Source organism: Suncus etruscus, chromosome X (genome assembly GCF_024139225.1).
Source record: "Suncus etruscus isolate mSunEtr1 chromosome X, mSunEtr1.pri.cur, whole genome shotgun sequence".
NCBI classification, from domain to species: Eukaryota; Metazoa; Chordata; class Mammalia; order Eulipotyphla; family Soricidae; genus Suncus; species Suncus etruscus.
This window is the reverse complement of record NC_064868.1, coordinates 67250451-67271649: the sequence shown is the minus strand read 5'-3', so window position 1 is coordinate 67271649 and position 21199 is coordinate 67250451. Positions and strand designations below refer to the sequence as shown.

The 21199-nt window shown below is 37.8% G+C and overlaps 3 protein-coding genes across 5 annotated transcripts in view; 1 reads left to right on the top strand and 2 right to left on the bottom strand.

The window, feature by feature from the left end:
* The window catches only part of ZNF711 (zinc finger protein 711), a 32320-nt gene extending 27996 nt beyond the window's left edge, over nt 1–4324 (bottom strand). The window contains exons 1-2 of one of the 3 annotated variants that reach the window (XM_049766598.1): nt 4209–4324; nt 2646–2750 (exon numbers count right to left, since the gene is read on the bottom strand). In XM_049766598.1, the coding sequence (XP_049622555.1) occupies nt 2646–2724 (79 nt within the window). In that variant the 5' untranslated portion in view covers nt 2725–2750; nt 4209–4324. Of the gene's footprint in view, nt 1–2645; nt 2983–3105; nt 3521–4208 lie in introns of those variants that run through there. The other 2 variants (XM_049766597.1, XM_049766599.1) reach the window with 2 other exon arrangements.
* PCDH11X (protocadherin 11 X-linked) overlaps nt 1–21199 on the bottom strand; it is a 1221358-nt gene that overhangs the window by 1017310 nt on the left and 182849 nt on the right. The gene's annotated exons all lie outside the window — the stretch shown is intronic.
* On the top strand, nt 15745–16557 carry LOC125998600 (receptor expression-enhancing protein 5-like). The gene has a single exon (XM_049766638.1). The coding sequence runs from the start codon at nt 15745–15747 to the stop codon at nt 16312–16314; it is 570 nt and encodes a 189-aa protein (XP_049622595.1). The 3' UTR covers nt 16315–16557.

Genomic DNA, 21199 nt, shown 5'->3' with positions numbered 1-21199 from the left:
GGCCCTACAATGAATTTTTTTTCCTACAATGAATTTTAATAATACTATGAAAGTATCAGTTTAAAATTTTGAGTAGTTTTCAATATTTTTTATTTCACTTCTCCCCAAAAGACGAAGGACAGTGAATAAAAATTTCGGTGTAGGGGCCGGATAGATAGTTCAGTAGTAGGGCGTTTGCCTTGCAAACGGCTGAGCCAGGGCTGAGCCAGGAAGGACCGCGGTTCGTTCTCTGGCGTCCCATATGATCGTCCCAGCCAGGAGCGATTTCTGAGTGCAGAGCCAGGAGTAACCCCCTGAGCACCACAGGGTGTGCCCCAAAAAACAAACAAACAAACAAACAAACAAATAAATAAATAAATAATTTGTCTATGATGGAAAATGTTTATATTAGAATAATTGTGTCTATATGTGATATGAAGTCTCTGCAATTCATATGAAAGGTGTTTCAAGATATTGTCCCATGTTTCCAGAAATACTATGAAATACTTCTACCTCAAACACACACACAAAAATATGTATCAATTAAAGAATTGATAAAGTAGTCTATTCATATAAAGGAATATTATTTAGCTGTTATGTAGAATGAAAAGCCAATATATGCCAAAATATGAATAAAACTTGAAATTTAAATAAAAGATAAGCACAAAAGGTAACCAGTTACATGATTCCTCTCATCAAATATATAAGATAGGCAGAAACATCATGCTTGACTAATTCTGAAGTGGACAGTTGTGATGATGTGTAGACAACACTGTGAATAGCCTAAAACCTACAGAATATGTATTTTAAATTTGATAAATTGTATGGTATATGATTAAATATAAGTATGAAAAATTAACATAGATAAAATGCCAAAAATATAGTTCAAAGGTCTGGGGCACATTCTTGTATGCAGCAATACATTCAAATCATAGTACCATAGTATCTTTGAGCACTGCCATGTGTAACCCTAAGAACCAAGCCAGAAGAAGCTACTGAGCACCACTGGGTATGACTAAAAAGCAACTAAAATATATTTAAATATTCATGTTCTCTCGTTCTAGCAACTAAAAGAAAATGAAAAATTAAATATAAAATATTAAACTAAAAGACATTAAGAAAGAACAATGAAAAAGAGAAGAACATCAAGTAAATATTTGCAAGAACTAAAATCTTTTTTCTAATCCCTGAAAGAAATATTTTATTGTCAACTGACATTTTCTTCAGGAGTGAAGAGGATTCTGGCACTTTACCAAATGCTTCATAGTATTTGCTGTTATTTTTTTGTATTAGAGGAAATATTGTATTAGTCTGATTTCTTAGAAATCCTATTTTATTTTATTGTGGGAAACAAATGTTTAATGGAAAGTAAAAGGAAAATGAAAAGAAACTCCCAGCAGGAGAGAAACTTTATACAAGACTAAATTTTGAATACTGTATTTTTAAATTAAAGTTGGTATTTCAACCAAAACCCATTTATCATACTGAAGTTCAAGTATGCCCGTAGTCTGAAAACTCTAGCAAAGAATTCACAAGGTTTCCTAAAATATGTTTCTCTTCCGCATTCTAGAATTAATTTCTGTACTTCTTTTTAACTTTTTCTTTTTTCTGTATTTCTTTAAAATCTTTTCCAAATTATCCATAATTTACATGACTCGTTACTTCTGACTCTTAGCTGAATAAATTCATGACTATCTCATCAGAGTTATCTCGATCTCTAGTACATTCAACCTTGAAGTACAAATTGCACTTTTATTCAACAGATAAAAAATGTCAAGAAATCGTAACACTGAAGGACCTTATGTGTTATCTTGTCCAGCCAATTCATAAAAGCGAATTAAATTCTTTGCTAATTTAGGCATTCATTTGAAAGTATCAAAACTAGAATCCAATTCTGATTCACTGTATGTGAATTTTTAAAAAGAAAGAAAATAATATATTCAATCATGTTATCTGAAACTTTTAGCTGGGTTTCATTAAACAAAATATCAGTAGTTGTAAACCTCCATCCCTAATTTTAGATTTGTCATTCAATACCTCATTTTTGTTTACATTTTTTCAATCTTTTCTTATCTGGTCTCACTCTGACCTTATACTTCAGATATTCCTATAATTTAGGCTCTGTCCAAATTCAGCTGTTTCTTGACTAACCACAGAATTCTTGTATTATCATAAAATATTTTTTACAAAACTATGAGTTGTATGATTTCTTTATAAAATTAACCATGTAATCCATTAGCAATAAATTTTGAGTATTATAAGACTACAATTAATCAAGAGCACGATTTTCCTGTATCACTATTTAAGCATCAAAATTATTTGAAGAGAAGAAAATAATTTTTCTATAGCTTTATTAACAATAAAAATTTATTTTAGAATATCAAATTTCTATATTTCCTATATGTGTAAAATGATGCATTGTTAACACAAATTGACTTTTTGATTTTCAGTTAATTAATACCAATATATTCCCAGATTCCTTAACATAAACTTGCTACAAAAATATACACCTGAATTCAAGTTACATAAATTTACCAGACAAACCCTACAAATGTATTTTCCTAGCAAAAGAGCAAGTTTTCAATGTAATTCTCCCCTTTAGTCACCAGTTCTGATGTTCTGCTATGTTCTGGCATTAAAAAAATACATAAAAGAAAATGTTTTACCAAAATCCTGCATAATCATGGTATGGGCCATTTTAGAATCTGATGTATGTAATCCAAGACTTCCACCACCTGAATCCATACTTAGCAAAGATCAATCACAGATACCTGCAAAATAAATAATTTTTAAGTAGGTTAAATATATTTAGGACGAAGTCAGTTGTTTTAAGAAAAATATTAAATATGCCTCTTTACTAAGTATAGAAATTTCATTACAAAGAAAATAAACATAATCTTTGATTAGATGTTTGATGTGTGTCAACCATAAATAAAAAGGCCAAATAGCAGAATATAAAACAAAGATAATGGAGAATAAGAAATAGTAAGGCTTATGAGCCATGAGAAAGTTGACAGAAGCAAGGAAAGATATAAAACTGTAGTACTGAAGTTTCAGTTAAAATGTGTTAATAAAAGAAAAAAAAAGAGAACAAGATGGCAGTAGACATTAGTTGGGATATTATACATTACTGGAAGTTTCAGGTGTCTAGTATTAGTGAAAGTCATCCTGTGGTTCTCATCCATTTCTTCTAGATCCAGATGAGCCCTGCAAGTAAGTTCTGCAAATGAAGATGTGATTCACCTCACTCCTCAGGTTCTACTATAATTCACAAAGTTGTAACCTAATTTCCCTGTAGTTCTTTGAGCCAATAAGGACTTCTTGCCTCTACTAGTGCTAATCTCACAGTTTTAAAGACTTAGGAAACACACCTGCTTCTGTAACTATGGCAGAGATAAGATCAATTATGCACAAATATTGAGCATAGTGTTTCTTTGGAATACAGTATACTTGCCATTGTATAATATATTTCATTAATGATAGTCTTATTAACTTTAGCTATTTGAAAGGGCGTAATCTATTTCTTTTCAAATTACTTATCCTACTTTAAGGTCCTAAAATAAAAATGGAAATTAAAGACAACAAATGCACTGGTCATTCTGCTACAATTATAGGTAAATACATATATTTCCCTTTAAACATTATATTTAATTAAATCACAACAAAATATGTAATCTAAAAATATTTATCTAGTTGTAGTTAGGAGTGTTTACTAAGTTGTCTAGATTATAGAAAATGTGAGGTTGAACAGTGAATAAAAGTTTTAGAAACTTCCATGAAAAATAATAATTAATGACAAGTAATCACTAAGATCATTTCCCTTGCCTTACTTAAAATTCTATACATACAAGGGAGTAAGAATGTCTCATGGGTAACCTCTAAGAACATCTGAGTTGGGAATACAACAATATTAATCAATATGTGACATACATAAAAATTCAGTAATAGAATTATTTTTTGTGAGCAAGATTGCAATTTTTAGAAATTCTTACCCATTTTCTTTTTTAAGTACCACGTTCTTTTCTGTTTTCCAGCAGAAAACAATAGACTGAGAATTCCCAATAAGCTACTATACTTCCACACAAATAAATTAAATCATAATAGGCATTGCTTTTAACATTTAAGACAGTGCACTATTTATCAAATAACTAATAAAACAGTTACATATACCTTAAAATGTTTCAACACTTATTTTTCATAATGAATAAATAAGATAACATATTAATCACCTTGAGACTTGTCTTGAAATTGTATATTTCCTTACATATACTTATAAAATAAAGTCTGCAGCAATTTATTTTTGTTATTTTCCCGTCTGAGTTATGGCATTTTTCTCTGACAAAAATGTTTTCTGTACCAACTGCAAAAAAATAATTCAGAATTAGATACCTTGAAACATTTTCGAACAATTTGTTACACACAACTTAATTTTTTCTATTTTGTTCGGGAAAGTCCCCGGTAGTGTTAAGGAAGCCATGTGGAGAATGCAGTGCTGGGGATGAGGTCCTGTGCGGGTCAGGTTTGCTTTCCCTGCCACAATCTCTCTTTACAATTTAACCTGAAGGGTAAAGCTGCTAAGGACTCTAAGTTCAAATCTGTTCATCTAAAAAGCAGAGGTTCCAACGAAAATAACTCTTGTTATCCTAAAAAGAATGCTCAAACATTGAAATATCTACCCAAGTGTCAAATTTTCACTAAAGCACATTCAACATTTACTAGCAACAACTTCTTTTGGAAAATGATAGAGAAACAATCAAGGGCAAGCATTATCCTTGTTCAACTATAGGAGGTAAATTAAGCACTAGAACTCACTGAAATGTAAACAGTTTCCTATGTATTGAAACTATCATGGGAAGTATCACAATGTCTGGTAAACAATCAATTGGAGATGTCTTTTCCCCAGACAAGAATTTTCCAAAGGATTCATAATAAATCAGGTAAGAAAACAGCAGTATTTAATGACCAAAAAACAGCTAGCTGTCTTTCTCTTCCCACATCCTCATAGAAGGCAGATACTCTGCTTTAAGAAAAACATCTCTCCATCCCTGTCAAGGACCAGATTTAATTCAATCTGCTCCCTGGAACGAAAAAAAAAAATAAAATAAGAAACATTTTCCTCATCCTTCTTCTCCAAACATAGCTCATTCCGGACCTATCTATGATTTCATGCTGGAAAGAAAGGAAAGGATTCAAGAGTCAAACCGACAACGGCAGAGCAAGAGAACAAACGCTCGAGGAGCAATATTTGCACACACACACACACACACACACAGGAAACAAAGGAGCTCTGGCAAGTATCAGGATTGCAGTTTTGGACGCAACCCTCTTCCCGCTTCAGTCTTCCTTCCCCGGGACCCGAGCCAAGTTTCGATCATTTCGAACGAAAAAAAAAAAAAAGCACATACGTGTCCTCACCTAAATGATCCGTCTGGGGAGATCGGAAAGCAAACAAGAGGCCCTTCGCCCCGCAAAAGCGAAGCCAAGGAGAAGCCCTTTTCCCTCTCCTCCCCGGCAGCTGCGTAGCGCTTTGACACCGCTGCTCCCCGCGAGCCAAGCTCTCCTCCAGTCCCCTCGGTCTAGCTACAGGAGAAAGGGCTGAGAACCAAAATGGTGGTGCTCGAGAGGCGACAGGAGCCGCACAAACCCTCCTCCGCGACTCCCTCCCCCGCTTCTGACGGCTCCCCTCCCCATCAACAAAAAAAGATCCAATTCAGTACTTGGTCGCCTCGGTTGCCACCACTGCACGTTTCAAGGTTACCACCGGAGGCGTGTCGGAGGAGCTTAGGGGGGGAAGGGGAGGTCCAAGAAGGGATCGGGGAGTGAAGGGGTGTGAATCGAAAGAATAAAGGGGGGGGAGATCGCTGTGAGAAAAATGCCGAGGGGGGCGCGTTCTTCACTCCACCGTTTTGTTTTCCGCCATTTTCCCATCGCCCTCAACGAGACCGTTGGCCTCACCTAAGGCGCGCCCTCCGGGACTCTGGCCTGCAGAAAGACAGCTTGGCTGGGGGATCCCACACTTGGCTCCGATCCTCGAGCCCCAAACCAAGCCGAGAAAGAAAGGCTGCCTAGGCGGGAGGAGAAGCTGCGGGAGGAGAAGCCACTTCCATTGTTCCCGGCCCCCGCCAGCGCGATTGGCGCATCTCCTCTCCCAACAGCCGCCACGCTGCGCCCCGCGCCCCCAAGTGCCATTACTTTTTCCCCAGGAGTCGCCTTACCTCCTGCCGCCGCCGCCGCGGATTGGACGTTGATCAAGCTCCGGATTTCTAGGGGAGGCTGCTAAGGAGCCGTAAGGTCTGAACATTGGGTTTCCGAGGTTCCGCACACGGAGCCAATCACAAGCGACTCTGCGTCGGGGAGGCGAGCCACCGTGTCCTCCTTTATAGCGCGGCTGACTTGCTGAGGTTGCATTACGTCACGCGACACTTGCTCAGGGGTAGGGGCAAAAGGGGGTGGAGGCGGGGTTAGAGGGGGGCAAGTTTCACAGCACACTCGGAAAACCACCCAGAAGCCCCGGCCAGCTTTAAAGAACCCTGATTTCCATGGGGGGTGGGGGGACTTCTGCTCTGCCCAAGTGTCAGTAGGCGAGTTTGGGGGGGTCCTCAGGAGCTTCTGAAAACATTGCTTAGGAGAAAAATACCCGTTTTTCACCTTCCTCGAGGCAACGAAAGGAGAAAGGTTACATCATTATCTGGACTGAATATTTTGAATCTAGAATAGATATAGGGCAGTATTTTTTTTTTAAAAAAAGAGGGGAGCATATGGATAGTACAAGGGGTAGGGCACTTGCCTCGCATGCAACCTACTGGAGTTCTAGTCCCCAGCATCTCATAAGTTCCAGGAGCACCTCCTAGAAGTGATTTTTGAGTGCAGAGCCAGGAGTAACCACTGTGCATGGATGGTTGTGGCCCAAAACAAACAACAACAAAAAAATCTCTTTGAGATCTAGTTCAAGAGGTATAGCATGTGCCTTGCAAGTGTAAATACCTAGATTTTTTTTTATTTTTAAAATGTATGTATTTATTTATTTTATTGTGACTGAAGTGCATTGCACAGAATTATTTACGGTACATAGTGACAATGAATGAAGGGCATTCCCACCACCAATGTCCTCCCCCCCCTCCTGTTCCCAACATGTCTCCCAAATCTCTCTCTTTACCCCCCAGAATACTAGTGTAACTGGTCTCCACTTTACAGCTTTTTGTAGATTGGTTATCTATTCTATCATTGACTTTCCGTTTGGTGTTCCAGTCTGGTCATTTTTTATTTGCACTACATGTTCATATGACTGGTCCTGGCACCATCATTCCCCCCCCCTCAATTTATGAGGCTAAATGATTCAAGTTATGCTATTCTGTTGGAGATAAAAAGGTTAAGGAAAAGAGAAGAAAAATTTGGTATCAACTACTAAGAAAAAAAATCACCAAATATCCACAAGAGTGAAAGAGAAGGAAAAAAGTGGAAGAAAAAGGAAAAGAAAAATTATGTCAAAAACAAACAAAACAAGAAAAAGGAATGCTGGAGTGGCAGGGATTGGTGTTCTCCCCACTTTTTTTTCCCATTGGCACAGTAAGTATTGGGAAAGGAAGGAAATTCCCGTGGCCTAAGAGATTCAGGGTTTCTCCACTCTTGAAGCATATTGTCATGGGAACAACCACTGGCTCCATACATACTCATTGCCATATCCCAGGGTTTTGTTTTTTTTTTTTTTGTGGCGTCAGGAATCTTTCATCTTGGTTGAGGATGAGAAAATCAGGCCACTGTAGCTAGCAATCTTGGTATTTGCGCAGGTATTAGGACAAGGCCTAGGATAGAGTCCTTCCGGTTTTAGAGGTTCTGTTCTATCATTGTTGGTGTGTTCAGTTTTCTGTATCATGTGTTCCAATTTTTTGCTCATTCCCTACGCCGAAACTAGGAAATTATGATTCCAAAGTGAATACCTAGATTTATCCCCAGCACCACTGGGTATGCTGCTCCAGCAATATAAAATGGCTTTAGCCTGCAAAGTTTCAGATCTCCACCCCATGCCCTCTTTTCAACCCAGTAAGCTAAACTCTGCCCTATCCTTGAAATTTTGAAAAATAAGACATTGGGGAAAGTGACAAGCACGTCTTGCCTGCAGTAGAAACTGGATATGTTTTGCATTTTCACCCCCACCCTTCATTGCTTTTCATTTCTTTATGGTAAACAAATAAAGTAAATAACGGCATAGAACTGAAAGGTGGACAAAGAATGTATTCACTTCTAGATGAAGTAAATACTAAATATCTCTTGAAAACGTCACTTTTTCTGTTATCTGAGAAATGAAAAATTCAGTGGTGATTGGCGGGGAAAAGAATGATAAGATGTAACTGAAAAGTTACTTGCAAAACCCTCCTATTTAAAATTTTAGCTTTAGTATTGTATTTGAAATTAATTGTGGTGTTTAAGCAGGCAAATAAGCATTTTTAACATATGAAGGAGATAATTCTTTACCTGTGCCTTAATAAATTAAATTTTTATAAATTGAATCTGTTAATGTTCAAATTAATCCTTGTTTCTATAATCTAGTGTTATGTTTTGAGAAAATGGAAGACATACACTATGGAAGTTCTAGAACAGTACCTGTCTTATAGGACAAAAGTCAGAAAACTTCTATAAAGAGACAGGTATATTTTAGACACTGAGAATCTTTCTTGCAACTTTTTAGCTCTGCAATCATAGCCCAAAAGCAGCCATTGACATATTCCAATAGAAAGTCATTTATTTAAAAATATATATTTATTTACTATTTTAACATTTTATGAAACTTATTCTTCTTTGACTCTTTTTTTCTTAGTTAAAAAAGAAAAAAAGAACTAAGAAAAAAAGAGTCATTCTTTAGTACATGTCAGAAAAAAGACACTCCAGCTGCCCAGATTTTACCTGTGGTGCACTTTAGTGCCTATTATTTATTTTAGATTAAGAAAGGTATTTTTATGATTGCAAGCCCCCACATGTTGTGTTGGGTTTTTTTTTTTTGGCTTTTGGCTTTTGGTTTCTGGACCACACCCAGTGACGCTCAGGAGTTACTCCTCATTATGTGCTCAGAAATCACTCCTGGCTTGGAGGACACCAGTGATCAAAACCAGGTTCGTCCTGGGTCATCTGCATGCAAAGCAAATGCCCTACTGCTTGCACCACCACTCCAGCCCCAGTTTTATTGAATACACTGAGATGCCGGTATATTCTAAAAAATATTTAAGAAATACTCCAGGGACCGGTGAGGTTGCGGTAGAGGTAAGGTGTCTGCCTTGCAAGCACTAGCCAAGGAAGGACCGTGGTTCGATTCCCCCGCAGTCCCATATCGTCCTCCCCCAAGCCAGGGGCAATTTCTGAGCCCTTAGCCAGGAGTAATTCCTGAGCATCAAACGGGTGTGGTCCAGAAAAAAAAAACTCCAGAAAATACACCAGTATATTCTAGAAAAGTTTTGTCTAAAAGACAATTCCAAAAGGACACTAATAGAAGGAACCCAGAAAGATATGTGATTGTTGTTATTTATATTAACTTTATGAATGGTATAGTATAGTGTTTTTTTTTTAATCTGAAGATCATTCTTCCCCATTCCACTTTTCTCCAAGAATCTACTCAATCAAAATATCTTGAGACTTCTGTTCCAGAAATTGTGTACAATTCATCCTTTCCCAGCGCTACCCCCTTATTTATACTATTACATAGTATGGCTTCATATCTATTCTTACCAGAATTGCTGCATCTCTACTAACTAGTTATTCTGTGTTTATCAGTTCATCTAATCCTGAAATGATCAGAACCAAAAATATCTCATATCAAGCCTCCCTTCTCAATTCTCACTTCATTGTAAGCTCTCTACATAAAGATTGCGCAATAATCTATTGTTTGATTTCCTTAGGTATATCTTCTTCCAATGGATATCTTTAACAACATATATTCTACACCACCACAGAGTCATTTGTATAATGTCCCATTTCCTTATTTAAGACTGCTGCCAGGGGCTGGAGAAATAGTATAGAAGATTAGATGTTTGCTTTACACTCAACTTACTTTGTTTCAACCTACCCCAGCACTATAAATGGTACCCTGAGGGCCAAAAAGTAGTGCCTGAGCACAGAGCCAGAAGCAAGCCCTGAGCACTGCCACATATGGCCACAGAACCAATAATAATAATAATTATTATTATTTATTAAAATGCTGTTGGTTCTCACTAAAAGTCAAGATTGACCACCAGTAAAGGGCAGGAGACTTGCAGGAATCCCAGCTGAACAACAACATGGAAAGTCATCCAAATATATTATTTTATTTTTATTTGGGGGGGGGTTTGGGGTTACACCCAGCGATGCTCAGATGTTACATCTGGCTCTGTGCTCAGAAATTGCTCCTGGAAGGCTCGGGAGACCATATAAGATGCCGCAAATGAACTGGGGTTGATTAGAGGTTGGATGTGTGCAAGGCAAATGCCCTACTGCTGTGCTATCACTCCAGCCACCCAAATATATTATTTTAGATATTTGGTCACTATAAAGAAATTATCTAAAAGTTACATAAATGTATTGGAAAGGGTGTTGTGTTATTTATAAACTGTTGTACATATATACATATTTTTCATACCATATTCAGCTATGCTTCAGATTTATTCCTGACTGCACTTAGGGATCACTCCCGATGAGGCTCAGTATTCCAGGGATAGAACCCAGAGTTGGAAACTTGTAAAACAACATCCTACTTTCTCTACTATTTCTCTATCCCAGAAAAATAGTATGTCATAAGCTTTTTTTTTTTTGGTTTAATTTTGTTGTTTGCTTATCTCACCCTCTTTATATCCTCACTGGTAATCTTGACTACCTATTAGTATTTTGCTGCGGTTCATTTAGAACAGCATATTGTTGAATATCTCTTATATCCTTTTGAAATAATTATATTGTCCTCTATATTCCCCTTAATTTCAAATATGCAGTGAAACTATGACCCTTCTTTCTTTAAGTGTGAACTAACCATATGATAAATTAATTTATTAAAAATGTTAAAATATTCTGAGTATTCTATATCAATGGTTTTCAATGTGATAGAGATCTATAGACATTGGCATCACTGATCAAAATGACTGTATAAAAGAACACTGTTGTATATTATCAAGACATATGTATTTCTATTTATAAGCACATTTAGACCAGTTAGTACAACTTGAATTGGTGATTTGAAAATAAGGAATCAATTTATTTGTTATTAGTAATAAGAAACAGACCAAGTATGCTATGCACAATAAAATTTCTTGATAACTGAAAGAAAGTAGTGGAGGAATTGAATCATCCTAGCCTGCAATAAGACAAGTTGCACTTACTATGCTATTGACAACTCTTTCATTTTCTGAGCTGTAATTTAATTTTAGCTTAATTCAAACCCAGCTAAATAAAACAACACAATGAAAAATATTAAATTAATGTTATTAAATTACCAATTTTTGTCTTTTTAGTTATATAAGAAACATCATCTTAAGGTATTTAATGTCATTGTTTATGATTAAGTATCAGTAAAAAATAACTTAAATCAAATTTGGGAACACATTTTTTTCTTTCAAATAATCTGGGTCCAGAGATATAGTTCATGTACCAAATGTGATTTGATTCCTATCACTGCTATATTGCCCTTCAAGCCCTGCCTAGGGCCACTCCTGAGCACAGTATCAGTAATAGATCTTAAATACCATTGGATGTACACCCATAAAACCAAATTAATAAAATAACCCTCAATAAAATAAATCTAAAGTTATATTCAAAGGTGTCTACACATTAATTTAGAATAGTAGCTATTCACAGAGAATATAACTAATTCAAGATTCCAGATATCAGATGAAATAAAATGCATTACATTATATTACCAGGAATAGGCAATATGCCTTCTTACTCCATTAGACTGAGTGCTAGGAGGTTAAAAGCCATTATCACAAAGGAAATATAGCCACATTTCAACCTTATTTGGCTCCTATGCCCATGAATGTATGGGGATGGGATTTACACTGTCCATGGCATGCTGAATTCACCACTCCTCTATCTATAAATCCATCTGCCACTCCTATAGCTCATAACCCAGAGGACTTGCATTTTCTAATCAGAGTCACTGAGTTACAGCACCCACCACCATTGAGCATACAGTGGAGATCTAATCATCCTGTATGGACAAGTCAGTGTTCCCTTAGTGAAATAAAACTAAGGGGACTTACAAATTTAGTAGAGGAACAATTAAAATCGGAACACATAGAAGCATAATTTTCTGAATGAAACTCTCTGATCTTTGTTCTACCAAAAAAATCAGGCAAAAGGCGACTATTGCTTGAGATGTGTAATTTTAATGCCATGATGATTCCAATGGCTACCCTTCAATCTGCCCTTTCTTCTCCTGTAATGATTGCTAGAAGTAGGCATCTAAGAGTGATTTGTGGGTGCCCCTGCCTGCGGGGGGCAGCATTTAAGATGTGGGTTATTCTTTCTCGGAGGGAGGTTGCACATACACAAAGACACAATAACAGACACGGAGACAGAAAAGAGTGGGAAAAGGATTCCAGATCCAAATCAGTTTATTGAAACACAAGGCCTGGCTTATATACTTTTTGCAGGCACAGTTCTGCATGTACACATGTCGATAGGGGATAGATACATTGAACAGGCCAGAATACACAGATAACAGGGCCCATTGGTGAGTAGGCCAGAATGTACAGATAATGAGACCCATCTTCATCCGGCCGGGGTGTACTGATAACTGGATCCATCTCTGGCAAGTTGGAATGAACAGATAATGGGAACTTTAGATAGACACAGTTTCCCAGGGCTAAAGTTCTATGCCTTATTTGTCCCTGTACAAGCCTTAAATGGTTACATTTATTTCTCAGGGCTGCCTGCTTCTAGCAGAGCTCTCTGCTTGTTGCAGTGGCCTGATTTTAGCAAAGTTATATGCCTGTCACAAGGCCCTGATTTTAGCTAAGTTTTCTGCCTGTTATAAGGACCCCTGGCAGTGATTGACATAAAAGATTGCTTCTACATTATCCCCATTCACTAAAAATACATTAAACTAATTTCATTCGCTATTTTTTAATCATAAGGAATTGATGTACAGATTTCAGTTGACTGTTTTTCCTCTTTTACTGTTTATACTGACACCAACTGTGTCAATATTTTGTTGATTTCGTTCTATGTCCTTGTCTGCAAAAGCAAGTTTTGTACACATCTCTTAAGCCCAGCTCTTCCAATAACTCTATTAACACTATATATATATATATATATATATATATATATATATATATATATATATATATATATTTGACCTTTATTACATTTTTTGGAGACGATGTTCATCAGTGCTCAGGTATGAGTGATTGAAGAATTTATAAAAAGTGTTCTTAAAATGTTTCAATTTTTTCTGCTGGATAATGTGAAGAAAGTTCCCCTGAGAATTCAGCCAAAGCTCTTTGCAGAACTTCATTGAGTGTTAGTAATGTATTGATTCGATTTTATTTTGGAGGTACTGGCAGGACTACGATATCAAGGTCATATCCCAATAAAATGTGAATTTGAGATCTCCCTTTAATAATTAAATTAGGTATTAGTTCTAAGTATGGCATGATTGTACGTTGTTTCCAGATGACCTGATAACTGAACAATGGCAGCTGTTGATGATTTTGGTGCTGCAAATAGTAATATCCATACCTTCTCTCTGTGGGAAAAGCCAGTGACACAGGTCTTCTGGAAGTGGTCCATAAAAAGTCCAGTTCCTTCTGAGCCCCTGGAATCAGTTGTCTTGGGCTATTCAAGGAAGCAAAACCTTCTAAGGTAAGGAAAAGTTTTTCCTTCTAAGGTAAGGAAAAGTTAGTTCTGAATTTGGGATACAAAGAGAGGGACTGGCTCAATTAATATCACCCAGCAATTTTTGAAAGGCATTGAGTGTTTTCAGATCTTTCTGGAAGATTGAATTTTTTGAGGATTTTGTGAGTTTGAAAATATAACCCATGTATTCATATGGTGACATCATCTGAATTCTTTTATTGCTAATTGTAAGTTATCTGCTGGCAAATTTATCATAACATCCTCATATGAGCTTTGAAGTTCCCTCTCCTTTGAATAAACTATTAAAATACCATTTATGTAGTGTATAACATGTAAAATCTTGCTCTGGAAAAATATTTTTAAAAGAACACTTTTTATAATTTCTTCAATCATCTCTAGACGTGACTGTGTTTCATATTGATGGATCATCTTCAAGGAAAGGTGGAATATTTGGTCCATCCCTGACCACAACAGTATGCACTAATTATAACTCTACAAAATAAGTTTATCTTTCTATCTTAATTTACCTATTATTACATGTGTCAGGTCCCTGTAATATTATGAGTAATTCTGCATACATAGTTGGCCTTTTCCTGGGTATTGTTACTGCATCTATTAATGCTCACAATCCTGTGGTACAACACCTACTTCTACAACTACAAGCCATATTATAAAAGTGCTGAGAACATGTTTATATCATGCACATAAGATCCCATTTTGGTCACCCTGGTCCAATAGCTCTAGGAACTGAATTAGCTGATCACTGCAATGCCAGTATTTATATCACTGGTGGAAGAACATGATGTTCTACATACAAATGTCCATTGCCTTTAAGTACAATATCAAATTCCACTAAGACAAGTCATACATATTATTCAGAGATGTTTTGTCTGCGCTCCTCTGCACTGCAAAACTCATGTGACAGTAGCTATACCTAGTGGTCTCAGATGAAAAGAACTATGACAAATATATGTGGCCCACGTTAATTTTTTCCAAACAAACCATATCTGCATGTGGTCATTGAGACCTTTCAAATTTATATGGGAAATCCCTATGTTATCAGAAAGAGAAAAATAAGGGTTTTTATTGCATGCTTTTCAGTTATGGAAATTCCAAATACAATAGAGATGGATATTGGACCAGCATATACCAGTAAAACTTTCCAAGATTTTTTGTAATTAGTTGCAGATAGATCACATAATAGGAATACACTGCAATCCACAATGATAAATGATAGTTGAATGCATGCATATAATACATAAAACACAATGAAAAACAAAAAATGGGTAATGCCTCCAATTGACTTTCTATTAATATCATTTTTACTCTAAATTTTCTACGTCTACTGCAAGGAGAACCATACACAGCCACTGAAAAATATATTTCCAGGAAGATTTAAGAACTCAAATGATAATTAACTCACCTACTTGGGTGAAAATTGACAAGGACTGTGTTGCAGGAAAGTTGATCATCAGAGGAAGAGGATACACTTACATTTCCACAGAAGGCACTGCCAAAAAATGAAGCTATGAATTCCATAAGAACTCATCAAATTTAAATCCCAGAGAGATTCTGGACTTTTTATCCTTTTTATTTTATTTATTTATTTTGGGGGGGGGGTTTGGGCCACACCCGGTGACGTTCAGGGGTTACTCCTGGCTATGCGCTCAGAAGTCGCCCCTGGCTTGGGGGACCATATGGGAAACCGGGGGATCGAACCGTGGTCCATCCAAGGCTAGCGCAGGCAAGGCAGGCACCTAACCTCTAGCGCCACCGCCCGGCCCCCCTTTTTATCCTTTTTAAAGGCTGTGAAAAAACTACCTTTACTTCAAGCATTTAAACTGCATTTACATATTTCTTTAAGCTTATTAAGATTTTTAAATAGCCCCCGCCCCAGGCCCGCGGCTCCCTCGTCCCTCCGTCCCTCCGTCCCTCCGTCCCTCTCTCCCTCCCGCCATGGCCGCCAACCTGAGGCGCCGCTTGGAGCAGTTCCTGCACGAGCAGAACCGCCTGACCGACCTGCTGGCGCGGCTGGAGGCCAAGAGCTGCGTGGACCGCTGCTACATCGCGCTCGGCGTCGCGGCGCTGGTGGCGCTGTACCTGGCGTTCGGCTGCGGAGCGTCGCTGCTGTGCAACCTCATCGGCTTCGGCTACCCGGCCTACGTCTCAATCAAAGCCATAGAGAGTCCCAACAAAGAAGATGACACGCAATGGCTCACCTACTGGGTGGTGTACGGAGTGTTCTGCATCGCTGAGTTCTTCTCAGACCTCTTCCTCTCATGGTTCCCCTTCTACTACATGCTCAAGTGTGGCTTCCTGTTGTGGTGCATGGCCCCCAGCCCTGCCAACGGTGCTGATCTCTTGTACAAGCGGATCATCCGGCCCATTTTCCTGAAGCACGAGTCCCAGGTCGACAATGTAGTGAAAGACCTGAAGGACAAAGCCAAAGAGACTGCGGATACCATCACTAAAGAAGCCAAGAAAGCGGCTGTGAATTTACTGGGTGATGAGAAGAAAAGCACCTGAGCCCGAGGACCCGCCGGAGGACCCTGCAGCCACCCACCAGACCGCCCTTCCCGTCCTCTCCGAACCTTCCCCTTAGAGCTTGAGATTCCATTAGGGATGCGGGAGATCCTTTCAGTAACTTTGCCTTGGAAACATTTGGTATATTAGAAAGAGTGTGTTGTCTGCTTACTGTAACTGTCTGTACCTAAGGAACATTTTAACTTAAACTTGTTGCGAGGGGCAATGTCCAAAGTATTAGAGAAAATGTTGCCTCTCAGTAGATAAAGACCATCCCAGACAAACTTGAGTGTAAATTCTCGTGGGGTTTGTGCTTCACCAGGTTCTATGCATGCATTCTCTCTCTGTATATTCTAGGGTACTCTGTGGTTCTGCTTCATGTGATGTACAACTTTATATGAAGTGTCTGTAATGTGTTTGTGCATACATGTAGGGAAATATTACTGTATCACTCACAATAGGGAGCGTCTGCCCCGAACTGAAAATCTCTCTTGCAGTGGGATCTGCTGGATCTTCAGGACGTTGACATAAATGAGTGGCAACAGGCGGTGAATGAGGTTGAATGCCCTTGGACTGTGGCTTCTCAGGGCTGTCACAGCTGAATACCAGACACTCTGTGAAGCTGACGCTTCAGCGCCACACTTGTGAATCCCAGTTAGTTGGGGACCTCTTGCTCACTGCACTACTGTCTTGGCACCTTTGGAAAAGCTTGTCTTTGATCGTTATAAAATTACTAACATGTAACCACCTCTGATTTTACCTTCAAAGCAGAGTTACATGTTTTAGTCTTTTCTTAAAAAAACAACAACAACAAAAACAAAACCTTAAGAACCCTGAGAGACTCCACTGATGCTGGTTTATATGATTTCCAACTTCCTGCCCAGGAGACACCAGGCTCTAGGAGCATGTCTGGGAAGAAAAATGCCAGTGGACGTTTTTTTGTGAAGTCCCGCTGCCATCACCTTTCTTCTCTGGCAAAAAAGCTTTCTGTTGGTCAAACCAGGAGGTTAGGGCCAGACCAGAAGTAGTATAGCAGGGAGGGGTGGGTATTTGCCTTGCATGTAGCTGACAGGGCACCATATATGTTGCTCTGAGCACCTCAACAGTGATTCAGGAGTAACCCCTGAGCATTACTGGTTGTGGCCCCAAAACCAAACCCAAGACTTTCTAGGTTATCTGTCAAAATTATCTGTACACATTTACATATATCACTTTATGCTTTCTTTTGATTTCACTACAGAGCAAAAAATGTTTAACATGTTATTTCTAGGTTGATAAGCCAAATAGTTTATAGAGGCCTTGACAACTAGTCAGGCTAGGAGAAAAACTAAAGTTTTACCATCTATGTATTTCAGGGATCCTTCTCAATTAGATCAAAGAACAAAATAAATACATAACAAAACCAAATGTCCAACCTGTAAAAAAAATTGTTAAGGCAATAGAGATGATCCTCTTTTATATAATATAATAATATAATTATGCTTCATGCCATAAAAAGGTTAAAGATATCAAAAGAAGCTATTACCAACCTACATAATATGAATTAGGGCATGAATTTTCTTGGACAAACAATGATTCTAAGGCATTTTAGTGAGCTTACCTGAGGTGGAGAAATACTTTCAGAAAATTAAAGACAATTTATGTGGAGAAAAGTCTTGGGTTAAAAACAAAAATGAAAGGCAGCGGGAGATCTAGTAGTTTGCCTTTCATGCAGCTGACCCAGGTTTCAACCCCAACGCCACATATGGTTCTGCACGCCCTGCCAGCAATGATCCTGGAGCACAGACACATGTGCCCCCCCCCAAGTCCAAATAATATATAAATAATGGAAAAGTACCTCTTAAAGTACTGGCATCCCCTCCCCTATAAAGTGTTATTTGACAAGTTTTATCTGAGTGTGTTATCTTCTGTGGGAACCAAAATCTATGATTCAGTGTACAGCAGGGGTCTCAAACTCAATTTACCTGCAGGCCGCAGGAGGCAAAGTTGGGGTAATCCTTGAATGCAAAGTCAGAAGTAAGCCTTGAACATTGGGGGGTGTGACCCAAACAACTAAAACAAAACAAAACAAAAAAAGATTCCTCTAGGGCAGGGGGCCACAAAATGTTGTACGGAGGGCCATTTGAGACCCCTGGTGTACAGTATATTGTCAGGCAAGAGGGAGGCAAAACTTGTTCCAGAATTGTTTATAGCCTAGTGGGACTAAAATTCCAATAAGGAAATCCAGCCAGAATGCAAATAAGGCCCCACAGCATTTTCCTCCCCTGCATTCTAGAAGAAACTTAAATGTTCTTGGCAGTCCAAATGTACATATTAATGACAGAGTTATGAGCTGGACAATTCTTAGTTTAGATTTCTCTGATACATTGTCATGGATAGTGTACTTAAAAAGTAGGCGGGAGCGACAGCACAGTGGGTAAGGTCTTCAGAATCCTACAGGAATCCGCCCACCCCCACACACTTGTAAGTCTTTTAGATCATTATTACTATAAGCTGGAGGTGCCATCTCAACAGCCTGAAGAAAATGATCATAGCCTTTAAAGTAAGTTATTGCTGATCCCACTTACCCTGAGGATGTCATGTGGCTACGGATGTAAATAAAACTCTGTTATCTCACTGCAAAAAAAAAAAAAAAAAGATTTTTAAATAGTCACTTGTTTTATTTTATTTTCCTTTTTTTGAACAAAGAAGATCCTAGTTAGTTTTTATTTATATTAGTTAGTGATAAAAAAGAAAAGTCCTGACATTGCATTAGCAGAAAATAGCAAAAGTAAACTATTGTGTCTTCCTATTTCCCTGAGTGCAGAATTTACATTTCAACGTAGTTATAGGTTTAGAATTTAATTTTATAAAATTTTAATAATTTTCCATTGTTATGTCTCAATTTCTCTCTTTTTCAGATAGTTCTCACCTCCACATGCAGCTTTGAAATGGAAATCTAATTATAGGTAAGTAAGGTCTTATTGATATCTTATATTTACTAAAAAAATGTTTCCATTTCTCCTGTCTCATCCCTTGACAACGGAGTGAAAAGCCTCCCAGCAGTGAAAAACTGAAACTTAAAACATGACCACTGAAATGTGCTAGCTCCTGATTCTCCTGTGCAGATATGATGATGTCATCAGCTAAAGCACTTAACTATGAAAAACAGCCATCCTTAATACTTCTGCTTACATCTGAAGATATCAAACTACAGCCCTTTGTATATGGCCTACCTGGATCTACCTCCCCTAAAACTTTTAAATATGAAAAGAAAGAGGGAGATCTAGTCCTACAGTCCAGCAATAGCCAGCCATAAAAGGGGTTGCTTCTTTAACTAAGACCCTAATTGTGATTGGCTGGCTGAGACTATCACCATTCTTTGTGGAAAACTGAGCCTGAAGAGTTGTTGGCAGTTAGAAGAAACAGTTGAAGAAGCCATCAAATTGAACTGTTTATACCCCTGGCTACTGTTTTTATCCCTAATTTGGACAGACCTTTGGCTACTTTAAACTGTATCCTTTTATTTTAAAACAAATATATTTACCTGGACCTCAATCTGACCTTACCCTAGTCACAAACCCATCTCTCTCCCCTTTTCTCTCTCTCCTGGCCTAGGTGTTTTTCATAGGCCCTGGGCCAAATAAAAAAGATTGAGATATTTTCAGAGTCTTTCCATCTAGGACCCCATGGACACCAGCAGCATGGGCCTATTTCTGGTGGCAGAACAGTAGAAGACTTTAATAACCAAGTCACTTATTGGTTAGATTGAACAGACAAAAATTCATTAAAGTGTGCAAGAGAGATAATGAATGTGCCTTACATGAAGCAAAATCTGGGTTAGACCCCTGATAAACATTTGATCTCCTGAGCACTCTCCCAGAAATTTGTTCTATGAGCACAGAGCCAGAATTAATCCCTGAGCACTGATGGGTGTGTCCCCCAAACAAATCAGAATAAAAGTAAATAATATATAAGAAGAAATAGTGTTAAATGAGGACTTGGAAGAGCTGGGTTTAAAAGATATGAACAAGACTTGCTTTTGCAGAACAAATATATATTCTTATTTACTGGAATACTTTCCAGTATTTGCCATATACTGGAACACAAAATAAATGCACTATCATGAGAAATATAGATTTTATATCAGCAGTCTTTCTGTATCACAGTTTTGTGGTGTTAATCAACATTAAAATAAAAGCTGAAAAAAACATTTTAAAACTAAAAATTAATCAAGAAATTTTAATTAGTAATCCAAATTAGAAATGAAACAGTTAATTTTCAGTGTTTGCAAATTACATGATAATCTAGATTACAAATCTTAAAGATTTCACCTGGAAACTCAGGACCAATAAGCAAACATTCTAAAGTACAAGACTACCAAATCAATTAATAACTTTCTATTTTACTCCTGTATTAAATAGTGAAGTAGAAAAGAGAAAAGTTTTATTTTTTATTGGTTTATTTGTGGATTACACCCTCAATGTTCAGAGCTTACTTCTGACTCTGCTCTCAGGGATCCCTCCTGGCATGCTGAGGATTAGTGGGAGTTCCAGGGATCAAACCCAAATCAGCTATGAATGCCAAGTATGATAAGCTTCTTACAGGCTGTGCTATCACTCAGTCCCAAGAGAAAAGTTTTGAAAAATATACCTTATGTCAGGGAGAATAGCTCAATGTACTGGAACACATACAACGTATGCTGGAGCCCTGAATTGATATCTGAACAGCACATTGTCCCCTGATCACTTCTCTGAGCAATCCTTGAGCATGTAGGTGGGAATTGGCTCTGAACATAACTGAGCGTGTTTCCCAAACAAATGAAAAAATAAACTTAAAAGAAGTGAAAGAAATACCGCAAAAAACATAGGCAGAATCTTTCATAACATTGATTCTAGATGATGATTAA

Excerpts from the sequence above, each read along its gene's own strand:
- LOC125998600 (XM_049766638.1), top strand. The coding sequence starts at position 15,745 with ATGGCCGCCAACCTGAGGCGCCGCTTGGAGCAGTTCCTGCACGAGCAG.